Raw genomic sequence first — 25,277 nt, 5'->3', positions numbered from 1 at the left:
TGATAGATTTTGATCGAACACAGAGCGAGAAAGGGGAGGGGGGTTACTTGGTCGATGCGACCCGAAAGATGACCGACCTAGGTCACTAGCAGGTCTTGATGGTATGGGCGAAAATGACCTTTGTACTACCCGAGCTGACTGCAGCTGCGAAACTTGATCTTGAAGAGCGTTAATTTGCTTCTGTAGTGCGTGAGCCTTGGCTTCTCCATCGAAAATGATATTCTCTAGAGCTCTGATTTGAGACTGAGCCGCGGAGAGATCGAGGGCATGTTGTTGTCGAAGAGACCCAATGAGCTCATCATCCAATGACTGAGGAGCATCTGTACTAGGACTTGACACGGCCTCATGCAACCGCTGGATCTCTTCGTCCCTCGCGTCCAGCTCGGCGCGAAGGCCTTCAATTTCGTTTTGAGCACGTTCAAGGAATTCTTGCTCCTCTTCCTGCTCAACCATGTAAGCTCTAGTCCAGTATAGGTGTTACAACCAACATACCTGGGCCCTACGTCTTGCCTCTACCTCACGTTTCAAGTTATATAACTCATCAGATCGAGTGTTGAATGACCCCTTGAGTTTCTCAAACTCCTCTAGCAGACGCGCAACTTCTTGGTGATGGTTTGTCCGTTGGAGCTCCAAGTTTCGAAGACTGGCTAGTGCCGTTTCGAGTTCCTCCTCGAGATATGAGTGAGCTTTTTGCAAGTCTAAGGTGGCGTTCTGGGCCCCTGAGTGCTCTTTTTCGCTTTCAGTCAAAGCAGCCTGCCATTTATGCTCTGATTCTTCTTTTTGAGAACGTACTTCATTCAAAAGACTTTCAAGTTGAGAAATGGTGATGTCTCGATTGTGGATGGTGCGTTCAAGATCTTCTACCTTCTCAGCCAATTCAAGTTTGGCCCCAGTCAATTCAACGATTTTCGGTCGCATTTCATCTAGAGCTCGCATCAGGTTTGTCCCTTCTAATTGCAAATTCCGTTGCGTCTTTTCCGCATCCTCTGCTCGCCTTGTCGCACTCCTCAGCTCATTCTGAACTGCTTGAGCCTGGCGGGAGCTCGTAGTAATCTCGGACGACGCCTGCACGAGCTTCTCTCGGAGTTCCGCAATCGTCTTCACATTGTCTTCAACGACACCGCGTAACTTTGTATTGTCTCGCGTAAGGGTCTGGTTATCGGCGGATGTGGTGTTGAGTTCAGATTGCACGTTCGAATAGCTGTCATTTAGCGCGGCAATCTTCGCCTCCAATTCGCGTTCAGTACTTGAGTAAGTATGGCCCTGAGATTCAAGTTTGTCCCTTTCCAGTTTGAGAGAGGAATGTGTCTGGGAGTGATGTAAGTATGTAAAAAGATAAAAGGAAAAATGATAAACTTGTTTGAGCTTTGATAACTGGAATTCTAGTTCGTCCGCACGGTCTTGTGTGTGCTTGAGGGAGTTTTCAAGTCTCTCAACACGATCATCGCTTTGTATTTGTTCTTCGAGTTCACGCAATTTTCGCTGGGACTGCTCCATTTCTTTCCGATATTCGCTAGCTGACGCGGTCACTAATTGTAGTTGCCGTTCCTTGGGTGGGGACATTCAGCATACCATATAATGATTGACGAGGTTTCACACCTGTTCCCGGACTCTCTCAGATAGCTCCTTCTCGTTCAGCTGCGATTGTTCTGCCCGGTGAGTGGCCGCGTCTGCGTCTTCTTGTAGGCGTTGGAAGCGATTCTGAAGGCTTTCCAACTTGGCCCTCTCATGTTCCAATGAAGATTCGGCTTCTTGGGCCTCTGCATCCCCCAGTAAGCAATCAAGTGACTGGGGAAGTTAGAATTGGCTTACTGGACTGGGCGTCATCCAGTTGTTGAAGGTCAGACAATAAAGAAGCCTTTTCAGAAACAAGCAAGGAGATAGTCTGGCGTTCGTTTTGAAGTGAGATCTCTGCGTCGGTTTGTAACTGTTGAAATCGTTTATCAAGCAGGTCGGCACGCGCCGTCTCCTTTTTTAGCAAAATTTCTGTATTCTTTGACACTTTCGGAACGAATTTCAGCTGAAGTGTACAAAAATCGAAGAATAGGCCCACCAGACAAAAGGTCTTCGAAACGTTGGACGTCTGCTTGTAAAGAGGCGTTCGCGGACTCCAGGGTTCTAATCTTCTCTTCTAGTGAGAAAACTTTATTGTGAGATGGTGACGTTGTCGGTGGTGGGCGAGCCAGAGGCGGTGATTTGGCAAGGACTTGGGGGGAGGCGGCGCGTAGCGGGGGTGAAGGCGCGCGCGGCAACGAAGACAGCCATGATGCGCCTGAATCATTCTTCGTGAAACTGCCTTGGATAAAAGTCCCGTAGTCAAGTCATCAGCAGGCAACTCTCATTTGCATGGTGACTTGGCCTACACGTCTGCAAGATCTTGCTTCTCCTCGTCCACGGGCTCTGACGGAGCGGGTGAGAATGTCCTTGAAGGGGCTATGGGTGAAGGAACGCCAGAGTTTGGAGTCGTTGTGTCCGCGGCCTTCTTCTGTTGGCGTTTCTTGAGCTGAGAAGAGGGTGAGTTGAAAGAACCTCTTCAAGGCAGCTGGACGCCCACCAGAGCTTTTGCTCTTGCTGCCTTGGCTGCGCGATCATCCTCTGACATTCTTCTAGTGTTGAAAGTGTTCTTGAGTCTGACAGAGAAATCGCGAAAGGTGCGTCCTTATTACTTGTTTGTGCAGTTTGACGTCGACAGGGTCTGATACGGCTAGTCACATTGTCATCTGCACATTCGCCAAACTTCCGAGAAAGAATAGAATTTGCCTATATACGACCACAAAAGAACAACGAGCAGAAAGGAAGGTATGGTGGACAAGAAGACAAGGGAATAGAAAGGTGGATATACGTCAACCGCAAGAATATTGTCGGCTATAACAGAGTTTAAAACGAAAACTTTACAATTAACCAGTAATGACCGACTCAAGGCGTCCATTCCCATCTTCAAAGCACTTCGCAGGTGAGTAATAGATTGATCATATAAGATGAGAGATGCAAGGATCGTTGAACCTGGCGGAGACATATAGGGTAGGCCGGTGGGGATGAAAATAAGTTGTCGAATTGATAAACTATGCCCAAACCTACACGTATATTAGATTGACAATCTTGAATGAAACGCGAGGAGCAAGTAACGTACCCTGAGCGTGCTATCCCAGCTACCCGTGCAAAGAGCCATGCCGTCCGTGCTCACGCCAAGGCAACTAACCCTGTTCTCGTGACCTGTAAGAACGCCGACACGCTCTCCTTTCAACGTGTCCCAAACATTGCAGGTCCAATCATCGTAGCCACCAAAGAGAATGCGTCCCGAGATCGAGAAAGCAACGGACGTAATGCCACAAAGAATGTTGTCGTGCGTAAACGTGTTGAGTTCACGATCGGCACGAATATCGAATAGACGGCAGGAGGCGTCGTCAGAACCCGTCGCAAAAGCATCACCGTTCGGGAAAAACCTTGGTTATTTCAAAAATTAATTAATAGAACGCAACGTCACATGATGGTCAGAATACACACTGGACAGCGTTGATGTCGGATTCATGACCAGTAAACGTTTGAGTAGCTCGGGAAGTCCTGATGTCCCAAAGTTTGGCCGTTGCGTCACACGCACCGGAAACAAAAATATTTTGATTTGGTCCAAGGGACAAGCTGCGGAAATACTGTTAGAATGCTAGCCATTGATGACCACGGATGTAAAAACCTCATAACATCCCCAGTGTGATCACTGAATTCAAGCAATCTAGCGCCAGATTCGATGTCCCAGAGCATGCAGGTCATATCACCAGAGCTTGTGACGATTTGACGGTCACTGAGGAATCGACAGCAACTGAGGTATCCAGAGTGGGCGCTTAGCTCTCGAGCGCCCTTGGCGTTCGCCCCATCTTTGTTACTGAGATTGTAGATGGAGCATATGTTGTCGAGTCCACCACAAGCCACAAAGTTTCCAGAGGGTGAATATGCACAAGTCATAACCCAACTAGAGCGAAGCGGGATGGCGTGGACTTTGTTAGTGGTATAAGCATCCCAGACGATCAATTTCCCGTCTTGCGAAGCCGAGACAAGATGACGGCGATCGGCCGCCCAGTGCATTGCATAAATCTTGGCCAGGTGCCCTCTGAGCGCACGTCTAGGGCGCATAACGATGCGTGGTAATGCATCTACTTCGGCTGCCATGGCTCGTACTGAGAATCGAAGAATCAAGGTCTGGCCTAGTTGAGGGGTTAGGGCATAAGACGCTTACGGCTAGTGTCCGCAGACGATTCTCTTTTCGCGCGAATCTTTTCCTTCAGACTTTCTGCCTCCCTACGTGCAGCCGCGATCCTCTCCTGAATATCACCTTGGTTTTGAGACATACTTGTGGCAGTTGGTGGTCGTCTGTCCTCGAAATTTTATGCAATTGTAAGACGCTGTGGTTAAACATGTCAACGCCAGCCGTGTGCCGTATAAGATCCACAGCTGCTCACCGATGGGAAGCGGCGAGATGAGAATTGGAGGAAATACAACCAAAGTAAGCCCACTTGATGCGTGGGAACAGGGGTGCGACAGTGTTGAACTTGGATAGCTATTCAAGTACGGGCTTGAAGACGAGTGAGTCGAGCTCAACGAGCGACGTTGAGGCCGCTGCTGGGTATGGAGAGGAAGGCTGGATGTAGAACAGCGGCAAAAGGTAAGAGGGGAGCCTGAGCGGCCCTAAGCAGTGTTCGTTGTTGATGGAAGATTACAAGGCACACTCGCAACTTGCCGCTAGATAGTGATGTGATATATTCTCAAGTGCTCCTCTCATCCAACACCATTCCAAGTGTTGGATCACCAGGTTGTGTAGCTCAAAACGTTAGTTGACTCGTGAGCTGAACTGCGCAGCTCATTGAGAACAACTGGAATGTAGCATTGTAAGCTCTTAGTTTGGTCGGGATCTTGACATTTTGCCAGCTTAGGTTTATGATAAACAATAATTTTCAACGTCGGCGACCATGTTTCGCAAAGTCTTGCATTTTAACATGCCCCGAGGTCTTCTAGCACAATAAAGGTGTATCGGATTCAGCAAAAATGTGTGATGACTGAACCCTTTCTAGCCCTTTCTGCAGGTGTTTTGATGTGGTCATGGAATGCCCACCATCCTTCCGCCGAAGCGACGAAACCACGGACCCTCCCCGTGGAGTCTTTGTAAACTCCGCCTTCACCCTTAGATGCTTCACATGGCCTTTTTTCATACTTGTCGGTGAATTCTTGCCTAACAGATTTGCTTAACTTCTCGCAGATTTCCCTCGTCTTTGGTGTGCGTCTACAAAAAGTGAAACAAGCTTCATTTGGACATTTCGAAAGGCGTTACTTCCTGACTTTGCCGGCTTTGCATGACTCGATACGCTAATTTCTACTTCGGAAACGCTTCACCACTCCTTTCGTGCACACTGGTCAACCACGATCACTTACAACTTTCGGAGTCTGTGCTTCATTTAGACCGATTCTGGTTTTGCACCACTGAATAGCCTACGCGGATGTGCTTCGCGAAAAGAGATCAACTTTTATCTAGTCCAGTAACAAATTGGGTCCCCCACTGCTTATGGGTGTCTTTTAATCTCCGCAACACTACGGCAGCGCAAGCACAGGACCTTGAACCACCGCTTTGGCGCCTAGCTTCGTCTCAAAGCTATTCGTAGTGCTCACATCATAAACGAACAAGCAACCTGTCGCTCCTTGTTCAACTTCACTTAAATGAGTATCCTCATCATGTCCAAACCATGCCAGCAGCTAACCGCATCTACGTGACCCTTGAAACTCACGTCCCTTTCTACGCTTCTGAGTCCTGAACTATGGCTACTTTCAGTGAGCAATCGGGAGCGTTACATGCACGGCTAACTCTACATTCATTCATAGTAAGCCAGCCCCAGCACTGATTTCGTGTACGTAAATTTGTAGAAGACCGAATGCAATACATACGTGCGTGAAACGTGAGCCTGTTGAGGAGACCGGGAAAAGATATCAGCTCAAACTTTCCATAATCTCCATCTTGCTCTGATGGCTTCTCTAGTAAACACACACACACAGACGGAATCGCGATCAATAGCTAAACATCTGCATCAACATGGGCCCCCAAGATGTGCCATTTCAACCCTAAAGGCCCTTTGGAAATTTGCGAGATACTTAATGAACCAAGCAAGACGCTCAAGGCAAGGCTTCGCCGTGGAGGACTGTAGACGTCGTGGAACCCTCATGGTCAAAATTCTCCCCGACCATCAGATCTGCTAGTTCAGGCCCTTCATCCAGCAACGCCGCAGCTGTCTATGCTAAACATTGTTCTCTCTTGTGGATTTACGTCTCCCGTTTTTGACTGTTGATCGACTTGCGCAGCAAGACTATTTCACTTGGAGTGGTGCTCTCGACATCAAGGCGAGCGAAATCCCCCCCTGCGGCGCGTCATTCTTCTATGAGTACTGGCCGAAAATAAGGTCTTCTCACCGTAATTTTGGCTGTTTAATGAACGGCGATTTCATCTTCTTCCATGAAATCAGAGGGCGCCAGCGCAGCGACCCGATGGTTTCAGCCGTAGTACCTGTAGCATCCGGTATTTAAAGGCCTCAGAATTTTGAAGGATGGCTAACGTTCTGAACAATGTCGAGCGGTGAGCTGACTTCGACCCAAAGCTGGCATCGAGTTTGCTGACATTTTTTACCAGAAGCAGGAACTTCAAGGCTAAACACTTGTGCAACCACCTCTGCTCGTCGTCGTCTGCTCTTCTAACTTGTGATCCTACAGACCTTCAAAGTGTGGGCAAATCATCTTCCGTTAGCTGGCAGGAGTCGTTGTCGGGTCCGAAACACGCCCCAGTCTGGACTTGTGTTTGTAAAAGTAATATCTTTCTCTATAACTTTCTGTGTGCAACACGATGGCTGATGAGACACAGTTGATGGCGAGGCACGCGGTACTGGCACCGGTACACACAAACATATAGCGAAGGACATTGCTGCCAACAAGGCTTGGGAGACTCTGACTTCAGAACAGCCGTCATGAGGATATAGGTCGAACTTTCTGCGCTTATGATTTGTTTTCCGCTATTTATCGATTGCAATCATAACTTATTCTACGCGCTCTGTTCAATTTTTTTCCCACTGACACAACATTTTAGGAAGGAAACGGCTGACGCCTGTCAGTGCATTCGAGAAAGTCTTTTAAATTCCCTTCCCTGTGCTCTAGCCTTGACAGGCGTTGCTTGACCAGAAATTTCGGGTTTCGGACCGCTCTCAATCTGCTCACTGGATATCGTTTAATGCTGTTTTTCAGATGCAATCAGGATGTCACAGGTCTACTACTCTTCAACAATCTTGCAATTTCGGTAACGCGACATTGGGCTTTGAGTCATTTGAACGACTTCACTGGAGAACCTTTCACCTCAAAATACTGAAGTTTCATTCTCACTCCGCACCCTCCACACCGTGGGTGGTAGCGATTCTCAAACTTGGTACACATATCCTTGACGCCTTAACCACAATCTAATCATGACTATTCTCCGGTACAGACGGTGAAAACCACGTACCAAACAAAGGCATCCTGAACGCAACTCAGTTCACCTAGATCGATCAATCACAATGATATCTTAAAGCGGCCAATAATCCCTACCCTTCGTTATCGGTACTTTCTATTGACTGTCGAACGGGAGCTGAATCCTCGATTTGTAGGCTACGTTTTACGGGATTCTTCGTTCGCGAAGCGGCGGCGTTTGATTTTTTGTTGTGCTGCTTTTGTGCTACACCCTAACCTGGCTGCACAGATCTCTACTCGTCGATATCGGTCTCCGTATGATGCGGAAGAGTGGGCAGAGAACAAAAGATAATCCTGACCGAACTATTTCTTCGATGCCGTGAAGTACGCGGATAACTCGAAAAACAAAAGTGTTTGGTCGAGTCTCAGACGGCCGCCATGATTTTAAAAGGGCGGTCAGATTAAATTTACCTGGAAGTTTCTTTTACTTATTGACACCTTCAGTGCGTTCGACAACGAGTGAGTTCTGTTAGTACCATGCCGATTTTATTCCTGATCTTTTCCCCTCTACAAGTGTACATCACGGCTCTTAATAATTGCAAGCAAAAAAATTACGAGTTCCTCGCGCTCCTAATGCCTATTGATTTTTAGACCTACAAGATAAACAGCAACTTGATTTATTGACGTGGATGGAAGAGTCGTCTGGTCCATCCCATGAAGTCATCTGGACCGTTCACTGCAAGAGTAAGCTCCTTCCCTTGTCAGCTCGCTATAGCATTGGCTTATCACGTTCATCAAGTCGGCGGGGAAATTAAAGGCACGGGAGTCGCTGCTCAAAAGGCTCAAGCGAAACAAGCAGCTGCGAAAGAGGCTTTGCAGGTGAGATTTCCTCTGCACGGCTTGTCAGCCATCGGTAATGATTCTTCAAGGCCCTTCGAAAGTGACATCGTATCTACACTTTAATACATATTTTTTCCTGTACCACATTTCTTGTTCCAAAGCAACTCGTTCGACGTTAATCGCGTCGTCTGCTGCCAGTGCCTTCAGAGTCCACGTGATCGATGTGCGGAGTTTCTATCGGACTCAAAAAGAAAGTTAAACATCCGTGACGCGTGACGTGTCCAATTCGTCACATATAAAAGAGGTTCCACCAACGCTGAAAAATGCTTCGTAGAGCATTGCCATATGTGGTCGCGACGGTGACGGGTAAGCATTTCTAGAAAAAATCCAAACGTCAGGAAGCTTGATAGCGTGGGTGGATACAGGCGTTGTGTCGGGAGTGTACATCTTCAAACCTATCTTTCTGAACGAACAAGTTGCTAGCCCGTAAGCGGAATATCACTCATGTCACTATGACCAATGGTTCATTGCAATCATGTAGATTTAATGCTCCGGAACAGTTGACTGCCGCACCTGCAAAGCAACCCCAAAACAACCAAGTACCTGAGAAGGGCCGCGAATGATAACAGGATCTCATCGGTGGTAGCTCATATGTGACGCACAGTTACTTGTTTTGCGACTGTCTGAACGAGCGCGAACATAAAAATGGCGATGCACGGCTTTATGCCATCTGTCCGTTACTACTAATAGTCGTTCGGCGTTCCCATATCTAATAAAAGATGAGTTTCGTTGGACCGAGATCAACGGTGGTGATTACCTGTAAGACTGTTTCCCCAAGGAATATCATTTCCTTCCTCGTCTCCTCGACAATCAAGTCCTGTATCATGAACCACTTTTCGTTGTCCCCACCACCGCCTGCTGCTCGAAGATGGGCTTTCCAGACCGTATTTTCCTTGTCTCGAGTTGTACCGGCAACTGACTCGTGGGTAACGTTCGCGATCAAATCGTACAAAGTTGTCTCGTTGGTTGACGGTGCATCGACATCTGCTTTAAAGTCAGGCACCCTTCGTTCTATCTAGACGTCACGTACATTCTCTGAAGTCTACGCCGCGTAAAGGAAAGTTGACAATCGTCGGATTCTTCTCTTCCACGAAAGCATTCTTGGTGAACCGTTTATAATGGAGAATGATGTAAGGAGGCAAGCGTTGGCATTTGTAGCGCCGAAGATGCCCAGCTGATTCCTAGCGCGGGATAAACATATAAACAACAATGCAATTCCCCACACGATGTACACACCTGAGTGGTTCGGCCATCATATTTGGACAACACGGAATGTATACCAACTTGCGGGATGATGTTCTTCTCGATCGCGTCCTGAAATAGTGGCGGCGGTGGGAGATCCACCGCTAGGAACAAGAATGGAGACACAGAAGTCTTAATATCTAGACACGGTCCGTGTATCAGGCAAAATATTTTCCAAATATTTATCGGGTATATACCTCGGTCTATATCAAAGCGGGGCTTGTCATTTTCTCCGACATCAGGTCGAACAAGAACTTGCTGTGTTTCTAGGCGAAGTTCTCCTTGGAAGGTTGAAAAAATGGTACCTACATAGAAATTAGTAGGGTAAACGGGAGGAGGCTGAAGCGACCGACTAGAACACTTCTTTTTAGTACCACCCAGATCTTTGTGTAGGCGGTTTAGCAGCCAGCCCAAAAATTCGGCCGGGTCACCCTGTTGCTCAAGACGGAATTTCCCACCGCTCGCCCGGTTCACCTCCTGAAGAAACTCATGCGGGCTGACTTGGCTTTTGAATAGGCGCGGGTTCCAGACCTTTTTCGCAAGTCCGGCAAAGCGCTTCAGAAGCTCGGATTCCTTTCCTCGATATCGAGACAGCAAGAGACTGTCTCTGAGAGGAGGTATATGAAGAAGGGAATGTATGATAACGTTCATGTGGTCATTGCGCTTGATGTTGTTGAGACCCACATAACCAGGCAGGTAAGGTTTGTTCGTGAGATCATATGAAGGTTTCAAGATATGGGTATTTGAAGAAAGGTGGGCTATTGAGCTTGGTGTAAAGGACGGCGCAAGAACGTAAGATATGTCTTCCAGAGAAGGGTCGGATACCAGATAACCGTCTGGTAATACGTAGACCTGAAGAAAACGTCAGGGCTCAAAGATCGCGCCATGGGTTGTCATACCTTGGTGGTTTCGAGATTTATGAAGACATGGTGGTCGTCGTGAATAGAGTGGGCGTATGCATAGGATTTGCGGCCTCTTCCTTGGAAGTATTTGCCACAAACGAGACACCCATATATATTGATGTTTGATAGAGAGACCGAACAGACTTTCTCAAAGTCAAAGTCAAGGATTGCTCTGTTAATCTAAATACAAGAAACTATGAATAACGTAGAACGGGGATTCGCATTAAATCAAACTTGCCGTGTCAAGGTATAGATCGGACGCGCGCGACTCTTCAGCCCTCTCGATTGGCATGTCTTCCTCCTCTTCCTCGGAGTCGGCTGGCATCTCGGTGTCGTTCTCGGAAGCATCTCCAGATATTCTTTGCTTCTTTGTCGGTCTTACTGCATTACCTTGTAGGTGTTCAGCTCCGTCTCGCTTGAGGGTTTGATCGACCATCTTGTGCGGGTTGTGTTGAAAAGTTCGGCGCTTACTTAATAAAATTCGTTTCTCTGAATGTTCGCGAGGCCGTTTCTAGCCAGTCGACATTCTCTACAATGCTGCCACAATGCCGCCCGTGCGTTCACCTCGTCGCCGTCGACGTCAAGCCCCCAACCCAATCCTCCTATTGAGCTGGATCCCTCAATGAGGTCCTTGCTGAAGGATGTCGATCTGTCACTTGTCAACCACAAAGTTCGGTATCAGCAACCACGGGAACTAGAAACCATCCCTTTGGAGGAAACCGGTCAAGAGATATCTGCTTCTTTTGAAGACTTTGAAGAGGAAAAGCGCGAGCGAAAGTCTCCCGCAGCACTTTTTGGCAGCCAACGGATTGGTGCTGTTGTTCTTCCGCTGCAACTTCAGTCAGCAATAGACCTCATCATTGCCAGTAAGAGTCCACTCCATTATTTGACACTGACCACCTTTGACGCTGATGTAGATTCGGACAAGACTCAGCTACACAGTGACGCAAAACGATTGTTTACTGACAACGACTCCGCGGAACAAGACGTATGGGAAACACAATATGACACAAAATACCGATCAAGGTTGCAAGCCGCAAGACATGCAGAACGCGATGGGACTGCTTTTGCTTCTGTTGCTCTCCCCGCACACTATTCAGCTATCTTTTCTGTCTTTGACCACCTGAAGCGAAGGATGGAACCTGGTTGGGGAATTGATAGGGTGATCGACTGGGGAGCTGCAACAGGGAGCGGCTTATGGTGAGAGCATTTACGAAACATTGCAGTTCCTTAGCTAAGACGTTCGCACAGGGCAGCATTATACTCGTTTCAAAAGCACTCTCCTGCAGAGGACATGCAACATATGGAGGCTGCAAACTCAACACTTGAAACGTATCTTGGAATTGATAAGCGTGAGGGACTCGTTTCGATTGGTAGACGACTTCATAAAAGTAAGCCATTGTCAATGGTTCCTCGTGTTTTCTAACCGAAAGCTCTATCTAGATGTTGCGGAAATGGGAGATCGAGTTGTGCAATGGCAGAAGTCGTTCAAAAATGACGATAAAGTTCCACGTTCGGAGGGTCAGAAAACTTTAGCCCTGTCAGCATTCATGTTGACTTCTCAGCCCACACCACTGGCGCGAAAGGCTATCGTGATGGAGATGTGGGAAAGTGGAGCGCATACCATAGTTTGTTCATGTCTAATATTGACAGCATTTCTTAAATTTGTTTCTTTTTCCCCTTTTAGGTTCTTATCGACCACAACACACCAGCAGGCTTTGGTGCGATTGCAGAAGCTAGAGAATTACTCCTCAGCATGGGTAGGAAAGAGTTTGAAGACCCAGAAGCCGAGGCTTGGCCCGTCAGAGGGGCGCATGTCGTGGCTCCTGTAAGCGTCCACAACATCGTTGACACCCTGTTATGTTCATTTGGGACTTCGTTTTGCAGTGCCCTCATGATCGCACCTGCCCCCTACTTGGCCCTGGACGCGTTCGTCTTACCTGCGGCTTCACTCAGCGAATCCAACGGCCCTCGTTTTTGCGCCTTACGAAACACTCTGGTGTTGGACACGAGGATATTGAATATTCGTACGTCGTAATTAAGCGAGGGCCTAGGCCAATATCTGCAACGACAAGTGTCGGAAGGGTAGGTGACGTGGGAAGGCGAGCTGCAGAGAAGGCGGAAATGACGCCAACGGAGCTACTCCTTCATGAAGAGGAGCCCAACACACCGGAAGACGCTGCGCAATCCCCTTTAGAATTGATCGCAAACGACGACCGTAGGATTGGCTTCGAAGAAAAACAAGGGGACCAACAACCACCTGCGGACCTTGAGGCGACCTTGCGACATGAAGCCTACCAGTGGCCACGTCTTGTGTTCCCACCGATGAAAAAAAGTGGGCATATTATACTCGACAGCTGCACCGCTGAAGGTGAGTTCTGGCGTCATTCGAGTGGCATTAGGATCTCAATTACCACATAGGGAAAATTATGCGCATGACGATTCCGAAATCTCAGGGAAAGCAAGCTTACTATGATGCTCGCAAGTCTACCTGGGGTGATATCTTCCCCCACCCACCGAAAAATCCACCTCAAGAACGCTTGTTAAACTCTCGCAAAGGTAGTGACATTGGCAAACGGAAAAATTCTTTCAAATCTCGAGACCGCCCAACTTACGATGGATTGTCCGAAACAATCAGAGAACAGCGTAAGAAATCGAGGCAGGGATACTCTCGCGTTCGAGAAGAACAATCGACGTGGCGGGAGGATTCGGAGTAACTGTATGCCATATTATTCTTGCCTCCCAACTCAACCTCGATGGTAAATTATTCCATGTATATAATTAGTTCAGAAGTCAGATATTCGAATTCCTGGCCCCTGTCGAGAGCTAAGCATAACCTTGCTAATCTTAGTCACTACTCATGGAATTAGGAAGACAACGGAGTACACAGGGGAAAGCGCATACCGGGAGCACCACTCGCCTTACCCCTGCGTTCATTGTCCGCATCTCTGGAATTGCCTGTCACTCGCCTCACAGAAGTGAGAAAATGGCGGACGTTCTTCACAACATCCTCGATAGGAAATTGCATCTGTATAACCGTTAGCGTATGCTTCTCAATGCTGGTACGCGGAAAACATACTGTGGCGATAGGAGCACGAATGCTGCCTGCCCTGTCCGCTCTCCACTCGCTTGTACCGTGTATTCTTTGAATATAACCAGCAATATCGTCTGTGACAGTTCCTCTACGTTCGGACGGCATCAAACCCAGAGGACCCAAGAATCGTCCTAGCTTGGGTGTAATGGTTCGAATGAGCGATGTTGTGCAGAGAATAGTGGTCGCGCGGACACGATTGCTGAGAATCTGTCGAATGCTCAGTCGAACAAATATGAATGTGATGAACAGAAGATACACACTCCATCAATAAGCTCTGGGCCACCCACAATATGCGCACCCGCCTTTTTTGCCTCTTCCGCTTGTCTCCCCTCCGCAAATACGAGAATCTTTTCCTCAGCACTGGGTTTAGCTTCTCTTGGAAGATTGACACGTCCTTTCGGTACAGCAACGCCATTTTTAATCTCAGTCTTGACGAGAAGCTCATAGATCGAATTCGGTGATGCAACTTCAACGGCCTGGCAAGGTGGTAAAGCTGGAGTTGTTCGAGCAATGTTGGCAGAGCACTTACGCGAAGCACCGCTATGGCTTCTAAGAGAGTCAACTTCTGGGTTCGATCATCTGCCTTGGCAGCTATACCAGCCCTTCTCCTTGCTTTGGCCGCGAGGGCTTTCTTGGAGGGCACGCGGATTTTTGGCTGTTGATGACGACGGGCGAGTAGAATTTGACTAGTGGTGAATAGTCTTAGTTGAGCGAGTGCATTCTGTTTAAATAGTGAGAAAAGAAATGATTTGAAGGAGAGAAAAATACCTTTGGAGAATGCTTGCATTGACGGGAGAGTAGGCTGAGCATTATGATGCTGCGTCAGTAAGTACTACTAAGATCAAACAAGTTTGGTTCACACTTCGGGGACTTCCGTCAATATTCCTGACTCCGCGAATACTAGCTCAAAGTTTTATGTAAAATACAAGTGGTATGAAAATTATAATCATGAAGTAAGAATACGGGTATCCACAACTACCAGGCCGGCCTCAGCTCTGAGAGAACGTTCCCATCTTCTTCTGGTGTGTCTGGCAGCTTCATCCATCGGTCAGGAATCTAAATTGAAACATCAGTATTGAAACATCAACACCTTGCCAAACTGACTGACCAAAGGGAAATAGCGCTCCATAGCGCTCACAAATCGTTGCCGGTATTGTTTGGGAGTCACAATCGTTGGCTCTCCTCGCGCTGCCCCTCCAAGAAAGGCTGACTCTTTCACCCAACTCTCCAACTTCTTGTCCCAGGTGTATGTGCGGATGTAATCTAGAAATGGATCAGACAGGAACTTGTAACGCTTCATTATACACACCAACAATGCCAATAACCAGTTCGTTATTCTGGCTATCAACCTGTGACCACCATTAACAGCAATGCAAACAAACGTTGAAAATACATACCCCACAGATTAGCGAGTAATCCATGACATTTATGTCTGACAGGAACTGGCTGTCGTTATACAGAGCGCCTCGAAGAATTCGCTTAGAGTGTTCACGAAGATAGAAAGGATTCAGGTGAGCCGCTGATAAAGAAAAATGACTGCCATTAAGCGGAGAAGTTATCAGTAAGTGATGACTTACTTTCAACTAGATTCTCGTCCAAGAGAACTTCATTCTCCCTGCCTGTTGATTGAACGTGACGGTTTCGCGTAGAACCCTTCAAATCGTAGATCTAAAAACAACCAGTCAGAACCTTTGTTTTTGGGAGAGAGCGTAAGGCTAAACCTTTGTGAAACGTCTGTCATAGAAGAGGTTTTCCATGACAAGCAGGTTCATTTGAGTAGACTTGGACTTCCCAGGACCTTTGTCTTTCCCCGTTTTTCTGAATGTCAGCTTGTAGCATCCAAAAACTTTGGCGAGTAGAGTGGGCCGCTATAAAGTATCTTGTTGAAAAACCAAATTATGAGATTTATGTGTTCCTTACATTGGCTGAAACTGCCGATGACATATAGTCAAAGTAAGCTGGCGCAAAAGTTTCCATGGTTTGCAGCTCAGGTTTTGAAAGCTCTTTGGCAATGAAACGATCATCTTACACCTCATCAACACCTGTCAAAACGGCAACTCGTACACACACATACCTCGAGTTTTCAAAAACGCGGATCCTGATTTGCCGCCACTCGCGTTCCATTGAACGCATCTCGACAGGGATTCGACAATGCTTTTTTCGCAGTCGTAAGTTCTCCTGAGAGCATCGAACTGCTCGGGGTAAAGGACTGTGCAGCTGATAGTTAGCCCACCACTCTCAAATGCTGCCCAAGAAATAGGTAAGTAGGCGAGGAAGATAAATCACACAGAGTACACGTACAAATGGCCCAAGGGAGTTTTGACGATGCCACTTTCAGGTCCTCCGTTGGATCGGGAAATTCAGAGGGATCAACATTGACAACACCCCACGTTGAAGTGGATTCTGCGACGGAATGATCATCAGGCATAAAAGCTTCGCCACCTTCTGTGAGTTTTGCCTCTCTAGCCGTCCTCTTTTCGGCACGGGATTTGGCAAGCATTTCCCGGTATTGAGGGGAACTGAAACGTCCATAAATTAGCGCCTGGTTCAGTAAAGGTGACGTACAACTCACTTCAGCGCCAGAGCAATGATCGACGTTGGCTCATCAATTCGTACAACCATCGACGAATCCCGGAAAATGTGTTCTGGGTCGCTCATGGGATCGTCAGCCTCCAAAGAATTACGAATCGGTTGAAGCCACAAGCCAGACAATGCCTTTAAGATTGAACTCCTTTCTGGACCAAGTTCTATATCCGACGTTGGAGGAGTCAACGCCACCTCCTGCTTTGGCTTTCCAGAGGAAAGAAATGGAGAAGGTGGTAATGAAACTGGGTCAGGAGGTGGCTGTAGTTTCGTTGCGGCATCCGTTCCGGTAGTAGGCTCAGCGTCATTCGAAGGAGACGATACCAAGGGCGGTGCCGTCTTTATTTCGGGAGAGGCGGGATTGGAGTCAGGTGATGACTGCAAGGTAAGCGGTTCAGGCGATCTTGCTTCCTCATTTCCGTCACCTTCGTCGTCAGCGTCACTTAAGGAGTCTGAGCTCTCAGATTCGTCCTTGATGGCGTCCTTGACGCTGTCAAACACCTCAACCTTTGCTCGAGCAGAGGCCACGGGTCGAGCACGCTTTCCTCGAATTACAGCATACCGGCTTTTTGTGCGCTCCGCGTCTCGACCGAGACGTTCAAAGTGCTTCGCAATATTTGACACTTTTGTCCCAGGCCCACTTGGTGGTCGGCGCAGAGTTGACTTGCTGGCAATGGATGAAGGGGGCCTTGTGGGAAGCTTATCCTTTAGACGGCTAGGAACGCGAGCTTTACTGGGCTTTCCAAGTGGAGTTTGCGCCTTCGACCTGGATGGAGATGTTGGCCGACTAAACCTGACTTCAGCGCGTTTGCCATTAGTTGGGCGTTTTTCAGGAGATCCTCGTCGAGATGATTCGCGGGATTCGAAAGCAGACCCTACAGGGCCAGGAATACGACTACCGTTCTGGGCTGTTTGCGCTCTCCGAGAGTGTGTAAGATATCTTGGCGCTATGTTTGCTGCATAACCCTGCTCAAAGTCGGAGGTTGATGCCTTCTTGGTAGGCAATTGATGCCGACTCTTGGTGCGTATGGTATTCGTTCGGCGCTGAACTGGTGCTGAATATTCTTGTTCACTCTCGGACATGGCGGAACGTTGTGCGAGGGCAGTTTTTGCAAGATCATGGACGCCTTGTGGAGGTAAAAAATCCTGGTACTTTTTCACCAATTCTGCCACAGATGGGTTTTGAGTAGATCGCCGTGGCAACCGCGAGACTCGAGAAATTGGAGACCCGTCCTTGTCAACGTCCACTTGGTCGGATTGGTTACCCTCAACTAGATATCAGCACCAAAATAACATCAACATCAAGGATCCATACTGGAATTTCTGGGGCTTCTGACAACAACGGCTCTTCTCGAATTGCTCCAATCGTGGAGTCACTGTCAGGATCTGATTCCTGCGTGTTGTCCTGTAGATCAGCAGAGGGAGCTAACTGGGAAGTAGAAGGAACAGATTCCGTGGCGGGTTCGTTTGTTTCTGACTCAGAGGCTGAAGAAGCTGAAGAAATGAAGGGATCACCAACCACCCTCTTCGTTTTGGTGGACTCTTCTTCGGCCTCAGATACGCTCGAAGATGGAAGATGGGGATAATCGAAGGCGCCAGCAAGGTCATATCTTCTTGGCCAAATTGCGCGAACGGAATTGAACGCTGACGCCCGCTTACTGTTTCGATCAATGGCACGGGGCTTTGGCAATCGGTCAAAATCTTGCTGCCACGCAACGATCTTGTCTTGTCGATAAGCGTGGACTTGATTGAGAGCAAGGGTATCTGTAGGAAGCGACTCTCTGTAAATTGTGTTTATAAGCCTAGTAATATCCTCCCTTTCTGTCTCTGCTCGTGTGATCAGGATATTGATGTCGGCGAGCAAACGAGCATCAGCTTCCTCATCTCCAGTCGCCGCATCTATGCTGATTAACTTCAAATCGTCAATGAGGCCTGTGTACCACATCAAATTGCGCTGATGCAGACGATCAAAGTCATTATTCTTGATGTCTAACTGGGTTTCTGGGCGGACTCGTATGCGGAAAGGAGGGTAAACTATCTCATGCAAGACTACGGGATCGGCTTGGAAGCGAACCGTCATGCCTTTAGCAGCGAAATAGCGGATATGGTGCTGGTAGATGTTATGTTGGCAGCCTGCTCCTTGAACGAGCTTTACGTCTGCTGGGTAAAAATGCAACTCCAAGAATTTCGCGAATGAATATCGTTGCATCTCTTCCGAAACTGGAATGAACGGCGTGGCTGAGCCACAAACACGACAAGCACTCCAAGTCGTGATCAGATCCGGAGCAGGATGATATGCTGACTTTGCCTTTATCTGCCCGTCCCATTGTTCAACAGCCACGAAAAGCTGAGTTTCGTTGTGAACGTACACTTTGCGGTGGCGAGCTAGGGGTTGATCGCATCCTTTGCCGTCGCAGAACGCCTTTGGATCCCAGAACTGAACGAGAGTGTCGTTGACGGACTTTTCGATGAACTGACCAAGAGTCATATCATTCTCCCCGTAGAATTTGATATAATTCAGTCGCGGGGGAAAGCATGCGCGATGAGGGCCATCCTCGTCCGCAGGGATTATATATTCCCAGAGGCTGATGCATTGGTACTTTTCCACAACAAAGTCATCGCGGTTCCTTCGAAGATACCACTCCCATATGCGGCGATGTTCCTCATGTTGCCACTTCAGCAGGCTGTATCTGCTCTCAGGATAGATATCACTCGATGTTTTGCAAGGCGCAGGCTCTTCGTGAGCGACACTTGAACCATGCAATAAACCTTTGAACCCAGAAAGATTCGCTGGAGGGGAGAAATAAGATGTTTCATCTGTTACGCCTGTGTCTCCAGTAAGCGGGGTGGTGGGCAGGTTCAAGGAGGGTAGCGCCTCAATTTGTGCATTGATGTCCTCTCGATCTTCATCATCTTCAGCTTGAACAGCGATTGAAGGGAACGTTTCTTGTTGAGCAGCTTCGTGCTTATGTTCGGACTGCAATCGCTCTTCTTTGCGTATCACGTCATCTTCCCAAGCACGTTTTGCAGCAATTAGTTCGTTATCGAGTTCTTTCATTCGTCGTATCGGATATGGTGCAGGAAAGCGCAATGTCGCAGAAACAGAAATAAAAGTCTTCGTGTATGGCTCAAGAGATTGATCAATCCTTCGAGTAAGCCTCAGTTGATCGGCATCCTCATCTGGAAGATCCACCTCAAGGTTTTCTTCACTGTCCACTGCAGTTAGTCGAGCAGAGTCATTGGATTCTGATACATTAGTTAAGGGCTTCATACGAGACGCGAGTGAGGGCGGGGGCATTAGCATCGAGCTCAGAGAAACACTGAGGTGACGACGGATGTTGGTCGATGAAGGAATGGCGTCCGCATTGAATAATGGAAGACTGATGACCGAGTCTTTCCAGAGATGCGTCTCTAACTTCAAATTCCGTACGATGAATGTTAGAAACCGAGTGACTTTCTTTATCCGCCGAAGCGTTTCAATGTCACCACCACGTAAAATTATTGTGCATCCCATGTCGCGATTGCAGCCTTCAAAACGCATATAGGTCTTTCGACGCCCAGGGATCAAAGGATGATCATATGTTTGAATGCAGAAGCGGGTGCAGTGACCCAGTCGAGGCTCCAAGGCCAGCTTATCCATCGAGGAAAAGACATCACCCTGGGTCATACGCGCAATCGTTTGAACTGCGGATGGCTTGACTGTCCGCGCAACGGCGATGTTATGTTTTGCGAGAGCATCCAATGCAAGCCTAGACACGGATTTCTCCACCAGTACGATGTGAGGACGCAAAGCTGCGATGCGGCTTGCCAGATTTCCCAGATATTCCTTTTCCTGACGCACAATTTGATTAAAGTGCATATACTGCCCCTCGACACGATAGAATTCCAGGGGAAATGTGACAAGCATAACACGAGGATTGAGTTGGAGTCTTGACATCTGCTTGTGCGCCACGTTCTTCGTGATAACAGCCCCATTAACATACTCCGAATCTCTCGGCAGACCACCCGGGATTTTCTTAATCTTCACATATCGACGAACGTCCATATCTTGTCCTTGCCGATGGGGCAGCGCTGTAAAAGTCATTTCTCGGGCGATGCGAAGGGCCAACCTAAGTAGAGTTTCTCCCCATTCCTCAATATTGGGAATTTGTTCAATTGTCAACATTTGACGCAACATGACATTGAGATGAATCATGGATGCCAGATTAAGTTCCTGAGCGTAACTGCGAAATGATGAAGTTAAAAATCAATTCTAATGGAGATTCCTGAGATTCTTACGCGGTGCTTTCACGTCGTGTCCTCCAGCCGGGTTCTCCATTGACGATACTATCCAGTCTACTCTGCACTCGACTTCGAATGAAAGGAGTCGCAACCTCATAATCGCCGTAGGAATTAGCGGAAGGTCTGGTTTTACTGTGAGGTCGAGGACTATCCAGATGTTCGGGAGACCCAAGAGGAAATTGCACGGAGCTCATTGACCCCTCTATAATTATTGGCTTTGTGGCAGGGGGATCAGTGGGCGTCTCCCGGCCTGGGGCTGCTGGCGAGTCTTCCTGATTGAATGAACCTGACAGCGGGCCACTTTCCTTGTCCTCTTCAGAAAGAGCGCGACGAAAGGGTGCCGGATTTTCTGAGACGGCCTCCCATCGACCATCATCGCCTTCTATCATGTTAGGAGTGCCAGGGCGTGACCCACTCCAGTCAGAGCCATATGTGTACATAGGTCTCTTGGTCTCCGCAATCGAGTAGAGATTAAATGGTTCGTCGGTGCGACCAAAAAGTTGTGACGCAGCGAACGGAGATTGTGGATGAAGGCCGACATTGGAATGATTGTGGTTATCACCCCCGAACTGATGAGCGGGAAATGAGGTGACCGAGGACACAACCGAACGTCGATCATCTTCGTCATCCTCGTCAACTTTGGCTAGTTTGTCCAAACAAAGGTTACAAACGCGAATCATGCCATCGTGACCGAAGCGTGAACCCTTGATTATGTTAGAAGCGCATCGAGAGCAAAATATTTGACCTGGAAAACGCTGAGAGGGCGGGCATCTTCAATGCAGATTAAAGTACTCACCACAAATGCGGCAGTGATGTTTGCGTCTCCAAGTTGTGAATACACTTTTACAGTCATAGCACTCTTTACAATTCTCATCGTCCATCCAATAGTCTCGTGAAAGGCCTGACAGAAATCCATCAAGTTAACGACTGGGAGCTTACTACGTGAGACCCTCACCCTCTCCCCTTATCCTTCTCATAACCTTCGACACAGACCCAGACCGCTGAAGACTTGCTGTGGTCTTGATACTACGAGCATCGTCCTGGATAGGAAAACCAGGGATTGACGTACCACTATCTCCCTGTTCCATTCCTGGAAAGAAAAAGGTACCTTTGCGAGAAGGTGATTGGTCGTAGTCCATGGCATAAGTAGGCAGCTCTGATTGGGCTGGGGTCAAGGAAACAAGAGGCGGGGCAGCCTGACCAGGGACGGCAATCAATGAATTGGGCCTATCAGAGGCTGTCGTCCTCGAAGAGAAGCTAGATGTACTGGTTTGCATAGTGGTGTACGAAGGCCGCCTTAGTTCTGAAATACCCGCCGGTGCCGGATTGTTAGTGGGGTTGACGCTGGTAGTGGATGCTGCCGCCACTGCGGACGATAAGGGAGCGGATATAGTGTTCTTCATCCTAGAGAAGATAGAAGAAACGAGATTATAGGAAGACTGATCATGTTCGTCCTCCTCGGAGAAAGGATTGAAGGAGGTTAGGCTGGTTACATCATCGTTCAACTTTGTGCTGCTCCTGGATCGTGAAGATTGGCCGCTGAGTGAGCCTGGGACGGGCGAGAAAACATTCGGCTCGTTCTGCGGATCCATTACGTGTAGAGGCGCAGGAAGAGGCCTATTTTTTGTGACATTGCCTTGCCAAGTTGGAGTCGCTTCGTGACTTCCTCCAATATGGTTGCTTGTACCTGTTGGGCTGAGACGCGTACCGCGTACCACGTGCGTTCCACATCTCTCTCATTAACTTCATCATCCTCAGCTAAATCATCAGGTTCACAATTCAACATGGATGAAGATGATGCCGACTACATGCAAGGTAGCGAGGATGAGGTACATCAACGGTGTTCAATCTATCGCACGCTTTGTCTTACACTCATATCCAGGACTATAACTTCGATTATTCTGATAACGAAGACGCGAATGAATCAGGCAGTGTGGATGTTGAGAATATGTATTACAAAGCGAAATGTTTGTCCACATCCATCCATTTGTACCTCCATATTTATCTAGCTGTGCGGCCAGCTAAGAAGGAAGAACAACCAGAAGAAGCCTTGAAGGAATTCCGGGCTATCATCGACCAGGAGGCAGAGAAGGGTGATTGGTGTGTGGTTGCTCATATTACTATCTTGCCTCCTGAACGTCAAATTTGTTAGGGGCTTTAAAGCACTTAAGCAGTCAACAAAGTTGCTGTTTCTTGGGTTGCGCAGACCAAACGATGCTCTGAAAACATATACCGAACTTCTGACTTACACAAAGTCTGCGGTCACGCGTAACTACTCCGAAAAAACCATCAATGGTATCTTGGATTACGTTGGTGGTGGAAAGGGCGGAGCTGTCGAGGTTGATGTACTGGAGAAATTCTACCAAGTAACCAAGAAAGCTTTGGAGGAGGCAAAGAATGAGGTAAGTAGGCTTGCAGATCATGTGGACTACTTTTGCTGATTGCCTGCATAGCGTCTCTCGGTGAAGACAAATCTGAAACTAGCAAAGTTATGGTTGGATCGCAAGGAGTACGGACGCTTGTCAAAGGTTAGTGCTCACATCATTTCAACGCCAACGTATTGTAAAGTTAGCTTCGTCTTAGCTCATCCGTGATCTTCATTCTGCCACTGCCGCTACGAGCGATACAGATGATCAATCACAGCGTGGCACTCAGCTATTAGAAATATACGCGCTTGAAATTCAAATGTACAATGAGACTCGCAACTTCAAGAAACTCAAGGTTTTGTGTGTTCTAGCTGCACTTCTTGTATCCTTAACCCTCCTTTTCTGCAGGAAATTTACAACGCCAGTAACGCTGTTCGTTCTGCTATTCCCCATCCCAGAATCATGGGTGTGATAAAAGAGTGTGGGGGTAAAATGTGGATGGGGGAGCGTGAGACCTTGATGTTTTTGTGATTTTTCCATTCAATCTCATGAACTTCCGCTTTCCAGGTCAGTGGAATCGAGCTAGTGAAGATTTCTTCGAATCATTCAGGAATTACGACGAAGCTGGGTCACCACAGCGAATTCAAGTCTTGAAATACCTTGTTCTGGCGAACATGCTGACGGGTAGTGAAGTCAACCCCTTTGACAGCCAAGAAACCAAACCGTACTTTTCTGTTCGACGATGTCGTTATTCTCGTTCACTGACGCTCTTGCATTCAGATACAAGACGAAGCCTGAAATCAAAGCGATGACAGACTTGGTCGACGCGTATCAACGTCGTGAGGTTCACTCGGCTGAGAAAATCTTACAAGGTAAAGATATATTCTTCATTCCAAATGTGCGTTTCACCTGAGTTATGACAAGACAATCGTTCCACAATCATGGACGACGGCTTTATACGTGCCTACATTGGGGAACTCCTTCGTAGCTTGCGCACCCAGTATCTGATAGACTTAATCAAGCCCTACACCCGTCTTGAGCTATCATTCCTAGGGAAAGTAAGCCTAATAACGGTTTTTACCGCGTTCGGCATTGACATCGGTTGAAGCAATTGAACATTGAAACTGAGGAAGTGGAAGAATTGCTCATTGGCCTCATTCTGGAAGGCAAGGTGGAAGGTCGTATTGATCAAGTGGGAATGAGGCTTGAGCTCGATCGCAAGTATGTTCAGAGCGTCAGTTTTATAACGAGAAAACTAATCAATATGTTTAGGCAAAGCTTGGAGAAGAAGCGATATGCGGCTCTGAATAAATGGACAGAAGCATTAGAGTTGGTGCACTCTGCGGTTGTAGGCAAGACTGCAACAGTCGGGAGGTCAGATCCATCCGTACTAGGTCCAGAAGGGTTCGGTGTCCGAGAAGAGCGATGGAATATCTAGTCTTCGTGACCAACATTATTTTCTGATAGCTCTCTCGTCGATTTTGTATGAGCATGATTTCATTTTCAAGACACTGTATTGTAATAGTCAACCTGACTGGTCTCGTCAACGCCGAAAACACACATCTAAGCCAGACATTGGACTGACCATTATATTAGATAGGATGGGGGAAGGGTTTCCACTCATAATTCCACCCAGTTCGCGCAGGAGTATCAGTGGGGATGCGTAGTTCGCGAGGGAACAATCCCCGTATTCGAGCCGCCAACGTCCGCATCTCAGACGTCTTCAAGGTCTTCATCAACTCCATCTCCGCTTTACTCCTAGCCCTGGGGTCCTCCGACCTATTGGCCTCCAAATACAATTTAGGGTCCAGCTTATACAGCTCGTCCATGGCCTCCTTCATGCATTTGAATTTTCTCGCTACCTCAGCGTCCCGTTTCTTCCGTAAATGCCTTTTGTGGAGCAACCATGCACGCTCTATAGTTTGATGCGCTTGGACGGAGGGAATAGCACGTTGAATGGCGCGTCCGATGTCAGGCCGCCATGTACCAATGGGTGTTGGGCGATTTTTGATGTTACTGGGGTAGAGAACGCGTCGGATAATCTCCTTCTTGGGGTCTCCTGCTTGCTCTCCTTTGACGGCGTAGGCCCTTCCGGATGCGAGAGGGGTGATTGCAAGCCTTGCGCGGCTGGAGTTCAGAAGGACGCCTGACATTGACTTGTGAACTCACAAGTGCCAACAAATTTCGTTCAATTTCGGCAAGTCAATTTCCCCACGATATAATCACTAGCCACAACATACACCCATGACAAAACAATTAGAAGAATCGTGTAAGATACATGCAGCCACAGTCCTTTTCGGTCTTTCTAAATTCAACCAGTCTTGATCTTCTTTAGTGGCTGGCCTGTCCCCTGCTCAGTCTCTTTCCTTTTCTTTGTTGGACCCGACCTCCAGAGGGAAAACAACTCTTGGATGCGTTGACGTATATTCAGAGCTATTGGGCCAA

General features: G+C 47.9%; 8 protein-coding genes across 8 annotated transcripts; 4 read left to right on the top strand and 4 right to left on the bottom strand.

Annotated features, from left to right (window-relative positions):
* Nucleotides 1-6,578: 6,578 nt before the first annotated feature.
* LACBIDRAFT_301260 (uncharacterized protein) lies at nucleotides 6,579-6,893 on the top strand (the record flags this gene model as incomplete). Its single annotated transcript, XM_001874040.1, has 2 exons — nucleotides 6,579-6,607; nucleotides 6,662-6,893. The coding sequence occupies 2 exons, from the start codon at nucleotides 6,579-6,581 to the stop codon at nucleotides 6,891-6,893; spliced, it is 261 nt and encodes an 86-aa protein (XP_001874075.1).
* A 1,465-nt stretch (nucleotides 6,894-8,358) lies between these two features.
* On the top strand, nucleotides 8,359-8,927 carry LACBIDRAFT_301259 (uncharacterized protein; the record flags this gene model as incomplete). The annotated part of the gene is made up of 3 exons (XM_001874039.1): nucleotides 8,359-8,670; nucleotides 8,715-8,790; nucleotides 8,846-8,927. The coding sequence occupies exons 1-3, from the start codon at nucleotides 8,628-8,630 to the stop codon at nucleotides 8,925-8,927; spliced, it is 201 nt and encodes a 66-aa protein (XP_001874074.1). The 5' UTR covers nucleotides 8,359-8,627.
* A 98-nt stretch (nucleotides 8,928-9,025) lies between these two features.
* On the bottom strand, nucleotides 9,026-10,944 carry LACBIDRAFT_399296 (spindle pole body protein; the record flags this gene model as incomplete). The annotated part of the gene is made up of 8 exons (XM_001873415.1): nucleotides 9,026-9,073; nucleotides 9,122-9,348; nucleotides 9,395-9,545; nucleotides 9,601-9,746; nucleotides 9,804-9,911; nucleotides 9,960-10,458; nucleotides 10,506-10,688; nucleotides 10,747-10,944. 8 exons carry the CDS (start codon nucleotides 10,942-10,944, stop codon nucleotides 9,026-9,028), a joined length of 1,560 nt encoding a protein of 519 aa, XP_001873450.1.
* A 57-nt stretch (nucleotides 10,945-11,001) lies between these two features.
* On the top strand, nucleotides 11,002-13,225 carry LACBIDRAFT_301257 (uncharacterized protein; the record flags this gene model as incomplete). Its single annotated transcript, XM_001874038.1, has 7 exons — nucleotides 11,002-11,374; nucleotides 11,426-11,708; nucleotides 11,760-11,899; nucleotides 11,952-12,136; nucleotides 12,196-12,336; nucleotides 12,396-12,879; nucleotides 12,930-13,225. 7 exons carry the CDS (start codon nucleotides 11,002-11,004, stop codon nucleotides 13,223-13,225), a joined length of 1,902 nt encoding a protein of 633 aa, XP_001874073.1.
* A 69-nt stretch (nucleotides 13,226-13,294) lies between these two features.
* Nucleotides 13,295-14,412, bottom strand: LACBIDRAFT_301256 (mitochondrial 54S ribosomal protein MRPL1; the record flags this gene model as incomplete). Its single annotated transcript, XM_001873414.1, has 6 exons — nucleotides 13,295-13,362; nucleotides 13,413-13,536; nucleotides 13,588-13,809; nucleotides 13,863-14,078; nucleotides 14,132-14,323; nucleotides 14,371-14,412. The coding sequence occupies 6 exons, from the start codon at nucleotides 14,410-14,412 to the stop codon at nucleotides 13,295-13,297; spliced, it is 864 nt and encodes a 287-aa protein (XP_001873449.1).
* Nucleotides 14,413-14,577: 165 nt separating this feature from the next.
* Nucleotides 14,578-22,058, bottom strand: LACBIDRAFT_301255 (uncharacterized protein; the record flags this gene model as incomplete). Its single annotated transcript, XM_001873413.1, has 14 exons — nucleotides 14,578-14,658; nucleotides 14,711-14,865; nucleotides 14,912-14,951; nucleotides 15,000-15,121; nucleotides 15,180-15,270; nucleotides 15,324-15,470; nucleotides 15,523-15,626; nucleotides 15,677-15,847; nucleotides 15,904-16,121; nucleotides 16,175-17,451; nucleotides 17,501-20,408; nucleotides 20,464-21,211; nucleotides 21,263-21,367; nucleotides 21,422-22,058. The coding sequence occupies 14 exons, from the start codon at nucleotides 22,056-22,058 to the stop codon at nucleotides 14,578-14,580; spliced, it is 6,804 nt and encodes a 2,267-aa protein (XP_001873448.1).
* Nucleotides 22,059-22,250: 192 nt separating this feature from the next.
* Nucleotides 22,251-24,270, top strand: LACBIDRAFT_243353 (uncharacterized protein; the record flags this gene model as incomplete). The annotated part of the gene is made up of 12 exons (XM_001874037.1): nucleotides 22,251-22,295; nucleotides 22,349-22,433; nucleotides 22,488-22,566; nucleotides 22,619-22,868; nucleotides 22,920-22,994; nucleotides 23,050-23,187; nucleotides 23,241-23,340; nucleotides 23,400-23,556; nucleotides 23,613-23,704; nucleotides 23,757-23,890; nucleotides 23,941-24,053; nucleotides 24,111-24,270. 12 exons carry the CDS (start codon nucleotides 22,251-22,253, stop codon nucleotides 24,268-24,270), a joined length of 1,428 nt encoding a protein of 475 aa, XP_001874072.1.
* A 334-nt stretch (nucleotides 24,271-24,604) lies between these two features.
* On the bottom strand, nucleotides 24,605-24,760 carry LACBIDRAFT_149313 (uncharacterized protein; the record flags this gene model as incomplete). Its single annotated transcript, XM_001873412.1, has 1 exon — nucleotides 24,605-24,760. A coding segment is annotated over one exon (156 nt), but the record flags the coding sequence as incomplete, so codon positions are not given.
* Between the last annotated feature and the right edge of the window lie 517 nt (nucleotides 24,761-25,277).

Source organism: Laccaria bicolor, genomic scaffold (genome assembly GCF_000143565.1).
Source record: "Laccaria bicolor S238N-H82 LACBIscaffold_1 genomic scaffold, whole genome shotgun sequence".
Taxonomy (NCBI): domain Eukaryota; kingdom Fungi; phylum Basidiomycota; class Agaricomycetes; order Agaricales; family Hydnangiaceae; genus Laccaria; species Laccaria bicolor.
This window is presented reverse-complemented; position numbering and strand designations above follow the sequence as displayed.